Here is a 15,980-nt window from a genome sequence, read left to right as displayed (position 1 = left end):
TTGCTGCCATGTATATCTCCTGAACCTTTGCTTGCCTGCTGAGTTATATTTCCAGCTTGTAGTGCGCTGCTGACTTAATGACAAAGTGGCTGGGCATGGCTCAAGCCCATAGGGAAGGGTACAGACTGAACACGTTCATTGTTATAGTTACAAAGATCTTGACGTTTATTGCTTTACACCTTGGCAAGAGGGATGAATTGTTGGTTGTTATTAATTTGTTGCATTGGATTAATATGCGGTGATTGATGAACTAACAAATTCAGAATTCTTCTAGATTACTTCCAGGTTTAGACTGAGTTTGCATAAATTAGCAAAGCAGTTCAGGCCCCCATGTCTACTTCTTACTTTCGAGTAGATGAGACATTTTATCAGATATTGCTTGGGGCACAGGATGTCTGCGTTATGGGAAACAAGTCCTTGTCCATGCCACAAAGTGTGTCCGGTTTCCTGATAACCTTTACAGAGAATTCTGCAGCTTTAGCTTCTGGAAGAGGTCACGATCCAGTCAGTAACTCCCAGCGTCTGCCAAACAGCAAGGGTTAAAAAATAATGACAAACTCTGCTTCTCAACTGCAGTTGTTTTAAGTTACGTTTCTGCTCTGTGGATATCGCTTTAATTAAAAGCCTTATAAATTTGCACGTCGTTCTTCTCTCGGCGGGGCCCCCCTTTGAAAACTAAAATCCAGGAATGTGACTTTACATTAGGCCATCCCAGATATAATTTGGCGTTAGTACTGTGCTTCCACCTTGTTTAAAAATGTTTTCTAGTTGAGGAAATCATGAGATTCGTTCCTGATGGGAGTGAGTTGATCTGTCTGCCTCTATAGATATTCAACCCTTATGTTAGGGGAGCTACAATGTTGAGAGAGAGAAAATTGGAAGTTCACTCATGCAGCAATAGCTAATAAGGGTGAATTTGTCTGCCAATGTGTTCTTTCTTCATCTTCTTTATTGTACTCTATAGCCTCCAACATTGACAACCTGGTGCTTGATGAAGATCACTCAGGGGCAAGAAGATTGCTGAATCACTGGAGGTAATCCTTCTTCCACCTCCCTCTTTTTAAATTCAAGGATAGTATCTCTGACAGCAACCTCTAATGTTGTCACCTTTTGCCAAGAAAGTGGGTAACCTGTATCCAATAAGATTGGCTTGAGATTATTCCTCTTACTCCTGTTTCCCCCCCCCTTTCTGGTGCCTTCCAATACTGGCATTGCTGAGATGGAACTCATGTTCACACACACTACATCAAATAAATTTTCATCTCTCAAATCCTTGTAATTTTAAAAATTAATTGGTGGGACATGGGCGTCACTGGTTGGCCAACATTTATTGCCCATCCCTAGTTGCCCTTGTTCAGAGGGGCAGTTGAGAGTCAATCACATTGCTCTCACTCTGGAGTCGCATGTAGGCCAGACCGGGTAAGGATGGAAGATTTCCTTCCCTAAAGGACGTTAGTGAACCAGATGGGTTTTTCTGACAATGGTTTCATTGGTAGATTCTTAATTCCAGATTTTTAAAATTGAATTCAAATTCCACCAGCTGCCGTGGCGGGATTCGAACCCGGGTCCCCAGATTATTAGCTGAGTTTCTGAATTAACAGTCTAGTGATAATACCACTAGACCATTGCCTCCCCCAGTGGAGTAGTCAACCACATTGCTATGGGTCTGAAATCACATCAATCATAGAAAATTGACATCAGAGAAAGAGGCCACTTGGCCCATCATGTCTGCGCTGGCCAACTTAATCCCACTTTCCAACCTTTGGTCTGGAGGTTACGGCACTTGAGATGCATGTGCAGACAACTTTGATAAATGGGGTTTCTGCCTCCACTCCCCTTTCAGGCAGTGAGTTCCAGACCCCCCACAACCCTCTGGGTAAAAATGTTTTCCTCACCTCCCCTCTAACCTTTCTGCCAACCATTTAAGAACATAAGAAATAGGAGCAGGAGTAGGCCATCTAGCCCCTCGAGCCTGTCCCGCCATTCAATAAGATCATGGCTGATCTGAAGTGGATCAGTTCCACTTACCCGCCTGATCCCTATAACCCCTAATTCCCTTACCGATCAGGAATCCATCTATCCGTGATTTCAAACCTATGCCCCAGTCCCTGATCTCTGTGCCATGAGCGAACTGGAAGGATTTATACAACAATTTGGTAGTTTTACAGTCACAATTGCTGATACCAGTTTTTAAAATTTCAGGATTTCTTGCTGTGGTGGGATTTAATCCTATGTCTCTGGATTACCAGTCCAGTAATTTAACCGTTATGCTGCTGTACCCTTGAATATGTCAAAATAATTACATTCTATACTTCATGTTACTGCACCAGTTTGGATATTGCACCCTGTTGAATGCTACAGCTAATAATTCTGTCTTTTACAGAGACAAAAGAGAGGAGGAACTTGGTGAATACTATATGAATAAATATGCCAAGCCAACTGCAGGAGATCAGTAAGTATTCTGGTGTTGGACATGTAAAAAAATTATTAACTGTTATGACTCTGAATCCACTCCATTGTCGAACATGAGGGAAGGTGTATGGGGGCAGCATGATGGCACAGTGGTTGGCACTGTTGCCTCAGCGCCAGGGATCCGGGTTCTATTCTTGGCTTGGAACACTGTCTGTGCGCAGTTTGCACGTTCTCCCCGTGTCTGCGTGGGTTTCCTCCGGGTGCTCCGGTTTCCTCCTACAGTCTGAAAGACGTGCTGGTTGGGTGCATTGGCCGTGCTAAATTCTTCCTCAGTGTCCCCGAACAGGCGCCTACTAGTGACACTAAAACTTAAAGGTTTTTGTTTTTGCTGCTGTAGTATTGACCTGTCAAGGAAGGGAATTGATTTCACAGATAGATAGCGTCCGATTCATGGTGAATAGGAAATGAGCCTGGAGTATGGGGGGGTTGGCAGAGCTGCTTGGCTCTATAATTTTGGTAATCCCACCGGGACTGTAGAAGGGGTAGGGCAAATGTCTTTTTCGTCCAAGCTTTCTTGAGCATTAACCAAGTCATCGCCAGTCAAGGTGGAGCCATACACTCTGGAATAAAAAGGATGAGCTCGGCGTATCTGTAACTTTGAACATGCTCCCAATTACAAATTAGCATTAAAATGTTGCACAGCTTTCAATCTTGTAAGAAATGCCTGATTGTATTTCTCTGGGGCTGAATAATTCTTCCACCGATCTCCCTGTCATATAAACATAACTGGACAACTGCTTAGCACTGCTGCCTCGCAGTGCCAAGAATCTGGGTTCAATTCTGGCCTTGGGTGACTGTCTGCACCTTCTCCCCGTGTCTGTGTAGGTTTCCCCTGGGTGCTCCGGTTTCCTCCCACAATCTAACGATATGCAGGTTAGGTGGATTGGCCATGCTAAATTGCCCCTTAGTGTCCCAGGATGTGTCGGTTAGATGGATTAGCCATGGTGAATGTGCAGGGTTACAGGGATAGGGCAGGGTAGAGGGCCTGGGTAAGACACTGTCAAAGCATCAGTGCAGACTCGATGGGCCAAATGGCCGCCTCCTGCACTGTAGGGATTCTCTGATCTATGAACTAGGAACAGAAGTAGGCAATTCGGCCCCTCGAGCTTGCTTTGCCATTCAATACGATCATGGCTGATCTCATTTCCACCTTCCTGCCCGCTCCCCATAACCCTTCATCCCATGACTAATTAAAAACCTATCTATCTCCTCAAATTTGTTTACTATTCCGCTGCACTCTGGGGTAGAGAATTCCACAGACTCTCCACCCTTTGAGTGAAGTAATCCCTTCTTATCTCTGTTTTAAATCTGCCCCCCCCTTGGCCTAAAACTATGACACCTCGTTCTAGGATGTCCCACAAGGGAAAACATCAGCTCTCCAGATACCCTGTCGATCCCCTTTGGCATCTTATACACCCCAGTTGGATATATAAGGCCAGGCAACAGTGACCCTGGACCAAGGTTTAGGTTGGTCATCCAACAGCAATATAAAATGGTAATGGAAGATGTATATATAATCTGTGTTTTGCAGATTTAAACTTGCATTTTAATGTGTAACTATGAACCCTCAGCTGGAATTATATTATCCCAGCTGTCTTTGACTGGCCTTGCCTAGCTTGCTCTGACCCAGTTCCGTGCACCCATCTGCAGATGAAGCTGCCTGTGCCCAAACGTGAGTATGTGTGTGAGAGTGTGTGTTTTTTGTACCTGCTAACTCCTCCCTCCTTGTTCTTATAGTTTCTACGGTGCATCAGATGAACTCTCGGATGACATCACGCAGCAGCAATTACTGCCTGGTGTAAAGTAAGTGAATCTTCAATGATCTTTTCAAAGTTCGCAACATTCGTCAACATATTGGGACAAAATCCACACAAATTCTCTGGACTAATCCTGTTCGGTTTCTTTTTCCCCTTTTTTCTTTTCACACAGGGATCCTAATTTGTGGACTGTGAAATGTAAGGTAAGGCTATTCCCAGCTGCACAAGCTGAAACCTGTGGGGCTTTATGCATTTCTGGGGGGGGGGGCAGAGGCGGGGAATTGCAATAAGAGAATAGAATCCCTACAGTGCAGAAGGAGGCCGTTCGGCCCATTGAGTCTGCACCAACTCTCTGAAAGAGCACCGTACCCAGGCCCAGCCCCCTATCCCCGTAACCCCGTGTATTTACCCCGCTAATCCACCTAACCTACACATCTTTGGACGCTGAGGGATAATTTAACGTGGCCAGTTCACATCTTTGGACTGTCAGTGGAAAAGAGGGCACCCGGGGGAAACCCATGCAGACACGGGGGGGAAACATGCAAACTCCACACCCAAGGCCTGTATTGAACCCGAGTCCCTGGCACTGTGAGGCAGCAGTACTAACCATTGTAACATGGCAAAATAGCAATATATTGCAAGATATATGGTTGTCAACAATTTTATGCACATCTAGAAACAAGTGTTTGCTGTTTTAGTTATCAAACTATTGCCTATCATTCCAGCTCTCTCTCCACGTAAGATAACACTTCGTGCAGACTTCAATGGCCAAAGTGAATAAACCCCATTTCCTCACACTATGTTCTATTTGCCACCTCGTTGCCCACTCACTTGACCTTTTTATATCTCCTTGTGTCCTCCTCACAGCTTACCTTTCCACCTTGCTTTAGATTGGAAACAACCCTAGACTGTTGCACTCTAAGTTATTAATATAGATTGCACATAACAGAACCCCCCAGCGCTGATCCTTGTGCAACTCCAGTTACATCCAACTTAAAAATGTCCAATTTAACTCGTCTCCCTCTGTTTCCTGTCCGTCAACCAATCCTCCGTTCAGGATACCGTGAACCCTTATCTCACCGATTTTAACCGTGTTAAATGCCTTTTGGAAATCCAAGTGTACCATATCGACTGATTCACCTTTATCTACCCTACCAGTTGCATTCTCAAAACGTTTTATTGAATTTGTCAAACATGATTTCCCCTTTTGTAAAAACTCTGGATGGTCACGGAAGATATTGCAGTAGAAACTGCCACCTTCAGAACTAGCTTGGTGGGTGGAAACCCTTCTCTAGTTTTTATGGAGGGGAGGATGTCAGCTGAAGCACATCCATTGATATGTACAGTATGATCAGGAGTTTGTTTCAATGCTGCAGGTGATGAATTTAGCGTGGAACTGGGTTTCTAACATTTGAGTACCGTGCACCATCTAGTGGACAATGTGGCCATTGCTGGTTTCTTTGCCATTCTATATTCTCCCTCCCTTCCTTCCTTATGTTTGTAATTAGATTTAAGAGCGAAGGAGGAACAAATTCAAAGTTTTGTTTGTGGAAATTGTCACTTGGGAAAGCAATTCAGAAATTCTGTCATCCAAAGAACCTTGAGTTATGGTTCTGATTTAAGAACAATTGCAAATATTTAATTCCTGCAGCTGAACTGTGATAAATAACTTTCCAACAGTGCTGTCAGTGAGTGTGGTACTTTGTGACGACTGATGCAACATAGACACTGATCCTGTGCTGCTGGTGAATTCGCAGCTCACTTGAACTTGCACCTTGGAGGTGGTTCGTTTCTCGAGCAGCCCCAATGTGTTCCACAAGCACAGAAGGCGTTCACCGCCGCGTGTGTGAATTTTCAGTTGATGTTATACCTGTGAAAAGTCTTCCTCTTGTTGTTGTTCTCAGATTCTGGATTTGTAGTTGGTGAAATTGAGACCTACAGCTTGACATATTCTTCCTTTTCTCAGATTGGTGAAGAACGAGCAACTGCGATTTCACTGATGAGGAAGTTTGTCGCCTATCAGTTTACAGATTCAGTAGGTATCTTCTCATCGGTCTTGGACAGCAGATTTAATTTAAGACTCTGTTTGATACAGATGGCCAGCAAAAGAATTTGGGGGTGAATTTTCCATGCTGCCATTTCCTTTAAGAATTAGACTGTTTTATATTCTTCTCCCTGTCGTAGAATCCCTACAGTGCAGAAGGAGGCCATTCGGCCCATTGAGTCTGCACCAACCACAATCCCACACAGGCCCTATCCCCATAACCCCATGCATTTACCCCAGCTAGTCCCCCTGACACCAAGGGGCAATTTAGCACGGCCAGTCCACCTAACCCGCACATCTTTGGACTGTGGGAGGAAACCGGAGCACCCGGAGGAAACCCACGCAGACACGGGGAGGACGTGCAAACTCCACACAATGACCCAAGTCGGGAATCGAACCTGTGTCCCTGGCGCCATGAGGCTGCAGTGCTAACCACCGTGCCACCCTCAAGGCTGCAGTGCTAACCACTGTGCCACCCCTAAGGCTGCAGTGCTAATCACCGTGCCACCCCTAAGGCTGCAGTGCTAACCACCATGCCACCCTCAAGGCTGCAGTGCTAACCACTGTGCCACCCCTAAGGCTGCAGTGCTAACCACCATGCCACCCTCAAGGCTGCAGTGCTAACCACTGTGCTCCGTGCCGCACCGTGTCCTCTAAGATGTATATTCTGATATGGAAATATTCCAGAAGTTTTAATCGATGCATTACTGTACTCCAAGAAAATTATTGTTGTGCTACGCTTCTCAAAGAAAAAAGTGGGTAGCTTGTGCCAGACCCCTCCCGAGGGCACTCAACTGCAGAAGGTACTGGATGCTGCTAGGGCTATAGCTCCTGACAGTGTCTTGCAATAGTACTGAAGACCTGTGCTCCAGAGTTAGTTGTGCCCCTCGCCAAGCCGTTCCAGAACAGCTATAATGCTGGTATCTAGCCGACAATATGGAAAATTGTATGTCCTCAAAAAACAGGTAAAATCCAACCTGGCCAGTTGCCACCCCATCAGTCTACTCTTGATGATCAGTAAAGTGATGGAAGTGTCATCGACAGCACTTACTCAGCAATAGCCTGTTCACTAATGCTCAGTTTAGGTTCCACCAGGGCCACTCAACTCCTGAACATTAAAGCTTTGGTCCAAACATGACAAAAGAGCTAAACTCAAGAGGTGAGAGTGACTGCCCTTGATATCAAGACCGCATTTGACAGCATGTGGCATCAAGAGACCATAACAAAACTGAAGTCAGTGGGAATCAAGGGAGAAAATTCTCCACTGGTTGGAGTCATGCGTGGCACAAAGGAAGATGGTGTGGTGATTGGAGGTCAATCATCTCAGTCCCAGAGCATCACTGTAGGAGTCCCACAGGGTAGTGTCCTCGGCTCAGCCACCTTTGGCTGCTTCATCAATGACCTTCCCTCCATCAGAAGATCAGAAGTGGGGATGGTTGCTGATAATTGATCAGTACTAACCACGACTCCTCAGATACTGAAGCAGTCTCGTGTCCATGTGCAGCAAGACCTGGAGGCATTCAGGCTTGGGCTGATAAGTGACTAAGTAACATTTTCACCACAGGAGTCTGAGGTAATGACCATCTCTAACAAGAGAAAATCTAACTGTCTCCTTGACAACATCATATTGAATAGCAGAACAGGCTGGAGGGGCTGAATGACTTGACTTTTGCCCTATTTTGTACTATTGCTGAGTACTCCCAATAGCAACATCCTGAGATTACCATTGACCAGATTCTGAACTGGACTCGCCATATTAATACTTTAGCTGCAAGAGCAGTTGGAGACTAGGAATTCTACAGAGAGTAACTCGCCTCATGACTCCCCAAAGCTGTCCATCATCTACAAGGCACTAGTCAGGAATGTGATGGAATACTCTCTACTTGCCTGGGTAAGTTCAAGACCATCCTGTCCTCCACCATGTTAAACATTCGCTCCCTCCACCACCAATGCATAGTGGTGGCAGTGTGTAGCATCCACAAGATGCAGTGCACAAACTCACCAAACACCCCCTAAACCTTAGCACCTAGAAGGACAAGGGCAGCAAATACATGGGAACGCCACCACCTGCAGTTTCCTCCAAGCCACGCACCATCCTAACTTGGAAATATATCGCCGTTCCTTCGCAGTCGCTGAGTCAAAACCCTGGAACTTCCTTCCGAACAGCATTGTGGGTGTACCTACACTACATGGATTGTAGTGGCTCAACACCGCCTTCTCAAGGGCATGTAGTGATGGGCAATAAATGTTTGCCTAATCGGTGGCGTCAACACCCTGCAGTAGAATTGAAAACGTGACTGGAAGGTGTGGGAGATTTCCTCCTGTTCTATTAAACGCACCCTCTATGGCCTAGCCTCTACTTGCTGTTGATCACACTGACACAATTAGGCTGATGAATTTGCCATGTCAGGCAAGTCCTTGTTTCAGTCATATCCGTACATGTATTTCCATTCCATGTTTTCCCCGCTCATTTCTCTGAAAGGCAATGACTAATGGTCAGGCACATTTTGAGAGTCCCAGCACCCTTTCTCAGATTTCATAGAGTGCGTGCGTAAATATAAATCTGAATGTTGTGCGTTCAAGCCCATCTCCAGAAACCAACACAAAATCTAGGCTGACATATTAGCACAGTGCTGAGGGAGTGCTGTATGGTCAGACGTCTTGCCTTACAGATGAGAACTTAAATTGAGGCCTTGTTTGTTTGCCCTCTTAGGTGAATGTTAACGGGCGCTAATCGAAGAAGTGGTGGGGGGGGGGGGGATGCTAGTTTGGCTAATAATTATACCTCCGCTAACTCCTAAAACCAGATGATTGGTCATGTGGGAACTTGCAGTGCTTAAGTTCACACATGTGTTCCTGCAGTAACTACAACTGGGGAAAAAGTACTTCATCAGTTGTGAAGTGCTTTGGGACAACTTGAGATCATGAAAAGTGCTGTGGAAGTCTAATCCCATTGGGCTATTCAGTGATCAAGATCATATCAAGCTCCATCTTGTTCATAGTTATGTCTGTCAGCACCGGGTACGGAGGGGAGGGCTTCCTCGTTAACCTGCTCCTGGCTGAGCCAAGCTGGCCATGAATAGGTCCAGGCAGCGGGTACTCGAGGTCTCTCCATCCCAACCGCCTGCCCCTCTTCTGCGACTATGTTCACTGCTGGCACCGTCAAGGCCATTCATACCCAATGGCATTGCGGGGACTGGGTGTGTTTTCCACCCCTTCAATCACATTTTGTTTTGGTGTTTTAAATTTCCTTTGCGATTCTGTTTGCTTTGATGGAATATCCCTTCAAAGAAGTGCATTCTAATTTTAATACTTTTAATTGTGAAGTATCCCACAGTTTGTTGATTTAGTTTATTTGGTTAATGCAAAGAAGCACAAGCATTCATGTGGAATCGAGTGTGGTAGCCTTGGTTGTTGCCCTCATCATCCTGGCATGCTGAGACATTGGCACAAGTGCTACCCCAACTGAGGGGGACCAATTCAGCCAGTGACAGAGTTGAACAGAGCATCTTGCCTTTATGGCTGAATGTCACATGCAACATCCTTTTAAAAGGAAATAATTATTTATTAACATTCTCCATGTTTATTCTCTTAAAGAAGATGTATGTAACTTTGATTCCTCTCTTTCCTGTTAATTTGTCCAAATCATTAACGTTGGCAGATGCTTGAGATGTGTACGTGTATGTGTAGGAAGTAGAAGACCAAGTTCACTCCTCAAAATACTTCTTGCCACCATTCAGATTTTCACATTTTATTTGTTTCGGGCCATGTGTATTATATTCTGTAATAATTCATTTGAAACTTAGCGTTAGCACAGTGTTGATTCCGATGTGAATATATTGCTCAAACTACTAGTTTTTTTTTTGAATGAAATGTACATAGAAGTTTGATTTCTTTGTTCATTTCTTCTCCTTTGTAGCCCATCCAGATCAAGTCTGTTGTCTCCCCTGAGCATGTGAAGGGGTACATTTATGTTGAGGCGTACAAGCAGACTCATGTCAAGCAGGCCATTGAGGGTGTGGGGAACCTCAGGATTGGCTACTGGAACCAGCAGATGGTTCCCATCAAGGAAATGACAGACGTGCTGAAGGTGGTGAAGGAGGTGACCAACCTGAAACCCAAATCCTGGGTCCGTCTAAAGAGAGGCCTTTACAAGGATGACATTGCACAGGTAAAACATTTCTCTCTTGCAGTTTGTGTAATGTAATGGACAGAAAATCTAATATGGACGTATTAAGCACTGTTGCGATAGTATCACAAGCGTTGTGTTGGGAAAGTGGAAGAGCCCAGTCCGAAATCATTACCTTCCCTATTGACTTTGACAGGATTTTTCTTCCACCAAAGTTTTATAGAATTCAGTCAGCAGTTTCCATTACCAGGTGGTCAAAGATGATTATGTAATGGTGGAGTTAGCGGGGAAGGGGAGAATCTGTGCCTTGCGTCAGAAACTCCCAAGATGTTTTATGAAGTGAGCCGAGATCATGAATTTTGCACTTTAAATTTGGCACGGGTAAGCCTAAGATATTTTACTCCTGATACGATTCAAATGATCCACTAGGGAGCTTTTACGAAACAAAGTTTATTTAAGAATACAGTTAACATATAGAAAATTAGCAATAACTTTTACCAATTGCAAACAGATTTAAAAAAAAACAGCCATGATATTGTATAAACCTTAACAACTAAGTGCACTGTTCCAATACAACACACCTCCTGACTAACATACACCCGTCCCAGGTTTAGCCCAGAAAATAAGAATGCTCATGTGGTTTTGCAGCTCCGCAACACCTGGCGTGAATTAGTCCTTTGGTTGGGAGAATTTAAACTCTGGGCTTCTGCATTTTGGAGCCCCCCAGTGCCTCGAGATAATGCCACTGCTTGCCTCTAGCTAGCAAACCACCGACAGCAAAACTTTCACTCCAGAAAAGGCAAACAAGACTGTTTCCAGCTAGCCAGCAGAATTTCCAATGACCTAGAAAGAGACAAACACGCTGCTTCCAGCCTTTTTAACCAAGGAACATAATTGTTTCTCGGTGGCAGCTCAATCCACGTATGGTTGATTAACGTTAGCCTTGCACCATCTTGGAGCTGAGTGAGACCAGTTATGTATAGAATGTGATGTTTGTCGAGTACACTCGGTCAGTAATGGGTTAAAGGGTGGAAGCTCTAAACCATAATTAATGCCTAACGGCAAGTGAAAATTCCGTGTGTTTTTCCCACTGTTAAAAAATATTAAGATTCCTTAGTCGTCGACATTAATTAAAAATTTTCTTTTACAGGCTGAGCACTTAAATGTTGGTACTTATCATGGTGCCCTGCCTCACCTGGAAAACCTTCAAAAACTTCTGACTTGTTTTTTTTCAGGTGGACTATGTTGAACCGAGCCAGAACACCATTTCCCTGAAACTGATCCCAAGAATTGATTATGAGCGAATCAAAGCTCGAATGAGTTTGGTAAGAGCCCATCATTGTGACTGGTTGATATTCTCTGGCGATGATGGACTGAGGTTATATCCAAGTGCTCCAGCAAGCACTTTGTGTCATTGGTATTAGTGCAAAATACAGGACATTTTAAAAAAAATACCTGAACAAAAGAATTGCAGAATTGTGTAGAAGTTAAGATTCTCCCCTGTGTATGACTTCCTTAATCCTATGTGAACACTTGGTCCTGAAGACTTATTGCTTACTTGTCAAGCGAATTTGGATTTAATCTCTTCAACTTGTTAATATTTTTAAAATTTCAATCCACAGAAAGACTGGTTTGCTAAAAGGAAGAGATTCAAAAGGCCACTTCAGCGATTGTTTGATGCGGAGAAAATCAGGTCCGACTTAAACTGCAGCTCCTTTACAGTGAGGCAGTATAATGGTTATGGTATAATTGTGTTTTGAGTGCTGTGTATTAAGTTCAGGTGATGTGTAGCATGACTGCACAGCTCTTCATTAATATTGAGTTAACCATGGAGGGCCACATTGGGTCCCCTCCCACAATTGAGGGGGATACCAGAATCAAGGGGTCCAAGTTGTCTCCGATTTGTGACTGTGTTCCTATGCTCAATAGGCTTACTGGTACGTTTCTGTTGCTGCACTCTAACAATACTTTCTGCAACAATAGCACCTGTTTCATTGTGTTGCTCACTGAGATCCCCCGGGTCTGTGTCAGTGGTTAGATACGGAAGTGGCCGCCATCATGGAAGAGTTTGAAGGTTACAAGAATAAATGGAAGTCTAGCCACTTCGTGTCACAATGAATGCTGTAGAAGTTCAGGTGCAGCTCCAGGGTGGGACTGATAGGATATATTGGAGCAAACTGTTTCTGCTCGTGTGGGGGCTTAGCAGAGTCAGGGTTCACCAAAACAATTTAGAGCCCCATTGTTTTAAGGAGTGAAATTGGGAAATATCTCTTCACACAGAGTGGAAGAAGTCTGAAACTCTCTTGGGAACTAATGCTAGATCATTGTAAGTTTTAACAGTGAAATTGATAGGTTTTTGTTAGCCAAAGGGATCAGGCGGGTAAGTGGAACTGATCCACTTCAGATCAGCCATGATCTTATTGAATGGCGGGGCAGGTTCGAGGGGCTAGATGGCCGACTCCTGCTCCTATTTCTTATGTTCTTAGGTGTCATGACATATGGTGCAAAGGTGGGTCGAGGGTTAGATTGCCGATGAACCACGATCTCATTGAATGACGGAACAGTTTGAAGAGGCTAAATTGCCCCCTCCTGCTTTCCTGCAGGAATATAATACCCGTTCTGTAACTATGCGCTGTATCTCCTGCCGCCACACTGAAACAGGAGGTTGGTGTAAGTGACGTCATTGTTATGCACCTGGAATGACGGGCAGCTAAATTCAGCGTCACTGGGAGTGAGGCCACAGGCACTGTGACTGCTGCATCTGTGGTGAGTGCACCTCCTGCAGCTGCAATGGCAGCAAATGCTGCATTACAAAATATCTTGGTGGTTCTCTGATTTTTCTACATCTTTATGTAGGAATAGTTCCCAAATCCAAAACAGATGCTGTGGGAATCAGTCAGTGATGAACTTGATCAGACTAATCCACTATTTGGTGATATCAGAGAATCTAATCAAAAGATTGAGTTAGTTTGGGGGACCCTAAAGAAACTGAGCTTGTTTAGATTTTGTAAATTGTCTCGGAGGGAGCGTGGAATCCGACTGACTTCATCGCATTTATTTGAAACTTTATTATTTTTAAAAATTAAAATAAATTATAATTCCGCAGATCATTGGGTGGTGACGTTACCACAGATGGAGACTTTCTCATATTCGAGGGCAATCGCTACAGCAGAAAAGGATTCTTGTTCAAAAGTTTTGCCATGTCTGCAGTTGTAAGTGATACTTCCAATGGAATCTCTTGTGCCAGTATGGTTTCAAGTTTTGTTTCATTTTCTAAAATCTCGCTTTCCATCTTGTTTTCTCTCTCTCTCTCTCCTCCCCCCCCCCACGCACGCACGCACCAGGGCCATCTGCCACATGCCTCAGGTTGTCCTTTGACACTCTGCACCTTTGTTCTGCCATTTGCACCATTATTAGCACCATTCTCAGTCTTTATCACCACCACTTGCATTCCCTTTGTTTTTTGTCTACGTCATCCCTATCAATTACAGCCACCCCCCACCCACTTCGTCCTCACCCTTACAGTGTAAATCTCGTCCTATTTTCTTTGTCTTCAGCTCTGATGAAGGGTCATCCAGACTTGAACCATTGGCTCTATTCTCTCTCCACAGATGTCAGACCTGGTGAGATTTTCCGGCATTTTCTGTTTTTGTTTCAGATTCCAGCATCAGCAGTTTCCTATGCCTTTTGCTTTCTGGGGTGACGACTTGCTTAGTACACTTGGGGTTGATAAGCAATTGCGGTTGCAATTAGAGTGTTGATTCTGCACTGCTGCCAAACTGACAATATAATTGAGAGGAGCCCAGAGTGCATGACAACTGTAGTGATGGTGCCCAGGCCAGGATGCTGTCTGGCACTGTGGCATTTCCCCCATCTTATATATAGATGTTGGCGCAGTTCTGTTGCAATTTTAAGTGCATTAGTCCTGGCCTTTGGGATACCACAGATGTTGTATAAATGTCATCCTCACTTCCTGTCACACACAACCATAGAATCCCAACATGCAGAAGGAGGCCACTTGGCCCGTCGAGTTTGCACTGACTCTCAAAGAGCATCTTGCCCAGGCCATACAAAATTGCATATCTGGGGGAGGCGATGGCCTAGTGATATTATCGCCAGACTATTAATCCAGAAGACTCACCTAATGTTCTGGGGACCCGGGTTCGAATCCCGCCACGGCAAATGGTGGAATTTGAATTCAATAAAAAATATCTGGAATTGAGAATCTACTGATGGCCATGAAACCATTGTCGATTGTCAGAAAAATCTGGTTCACTAATGTCCTTTAGGGAAGGAAATCTGCCGTCTTTACCTGGTCTGGCTTGCATATGACTCCAGAGCCACAGCAATGTGGTTGACTCTCAACTACCCTCTGAAAAAGGACAACTAGAGATGGGTAATAAATGCTGACCAGCCAGCGCCGCCCACGTCCCACGAATGAAAAGGAAAAAATCTTATAGGAACACAAAAACTGCATATTTTCAGGCACGCCGTGAGCAACATGGCAGGAGATCTGCTCGTCCCTACAAAGTATATAACTTATTCATAAAAGCAAGTTACTGTGGATGCTGGAATCCGAAACACAGAAAATGCTGGAAAGTCTCAGGTCAGACGGCATCTGTGGAGAGAGAACAGAGCTAACGTTTTGATTGGGGATGATCCTTTGTTGGAGCTTATTGATAAATTGGATGATGTCTTTCTGTGCCCCACTTCCCCAACCCTACCATCATCAAGTTATTTATGCCCTCAGAGGGTAAACCTCATATATCTGGTTCTGCTGTAGCTATTAAACCTGGGTTTGTGGTGCAGTTCTCTTCATCTTCATTCCGCCTATCATGACAGGTTAGCTTTGAAAATCGGGTGTAGAATTTAAGCTTTCTTTAGTTAGTAAAATACTTGATAGTCATAGAGGTTTACAGCATGGAAACAGGCCCTTCGGCCCAACTTGTCCATGCCGCCCTTTTTTTTTAAAAAAACCCCGAAGCTCGTCCCAATTGTCTGCATTTGGCCAATATCCCTCTATATCCATCTTAAGAACATAAGATCTAGGAGCAGGAGTAGGCCATCTGGCCCCTTGAGCCTGCTCCGCCATTCAATAAGATCATGGCTGATCTTTTTGTGGACTCAGCTCCACTTACCCGCCCGCTCACCATAACCCTTAATTCCTTTACTCTTCAAAAATGTATCTATCCTTGCTTTAAAAAATTCAATGAGGTAGCCTCAACTGCTTCACTGGGCAGGGAATTCCACAGATTCACAACCCTTTGTGTGAAGAAGTTCCTCCTCAACTCAGTCCTAAAAATGCTTCCCCTTATTTTGAGGCTATGTCCCCTAGTTCTAGTTTCACCTGCCAGTGGAAACAACTTCCCTGCTTCTATCTTATCTATTCCCTTCATAATCTTATATGTTTCTATAAAATCTCCCCTCATTCTTCTGCATTCCAATGAGTATAGCCCCAGTCTACTCAGTCTCTCCTCATAAGCCAACCCTCTCAACTCTGGAATCAACCTAGTGAATCTCCTCTGCACCCCCTCCAGTGCCAGTATATCCTTTCCCAAGTAAGGAGATCAAAACTATA

General features: G+C 44.5%; 1 protein-coding gene across 2 annotated transcripts in view; it reads left to right on the top strand.

Moving 5' to 3' along the window:
- The window catches only part of supt5h (SPT5 homolog, DSIF elongation factor subunit), a 92,105-nt gene that overhangs the window by 33,088 nt on the left and 43,037 nt on the right, over window positions 1–15,980 (top strand). For both annotated transcript variants that reach the window (XM_078241638.1, XM_078241639.1), the window contains exons 5-13: window positions 965–1,034; window positions 2,384–2,452; window positions 4,210–4,275; window positions 4,402–4,432; window positions 6,196–6,264; window positions 10,193–10,444; window positions 11,638–11,727; window positions 12,025–12,095; window positions 13,509–13,614. In XM_078241638.1, coding sequence (XP_078097764.1) covers window positions 965–1,034; window positions 2,384–2,452; window positions 4,210–4,275; window positions 4,402–4,432; window positions 6,196–6,264; window positions 10,193–10,444; window positions 11,638–11,727; window positions 12,025–12,095; window positions 13,509–13,614 — 824 coding nt within the window. The remainder of the gene's footprint in view (window positions 1–964; window positions 1,035–2,383; window positions 2,453–4,209; window positions 4,276–4,401; window positions 4,433–6,195; window positions 6,265–10,192; window positions 10,445–11,637; window positions 11,728–12,024; window positions 12,096–13,508; window positions 13,615–15,980) is intronic.

This window comes from Mustelus asterias, chromosome 24, assembly GCF_964213995.1.
Source record: "Mustelus asterias chromosome 24, sMusAst1.hap1.1, whole genome shotgun sequence".
In the NCBI taxonomy this organism is placed as follows: domain Eukaryota; kingdom Metazoa; phylum Chordata; class Chondrichthyes; order Carcharhiniformes; family Triakidae; genus Mustelus; species Mustelus asterias.
This window is presented reverse-complemented; position numbering and strand designations above follow the sequence as displayed.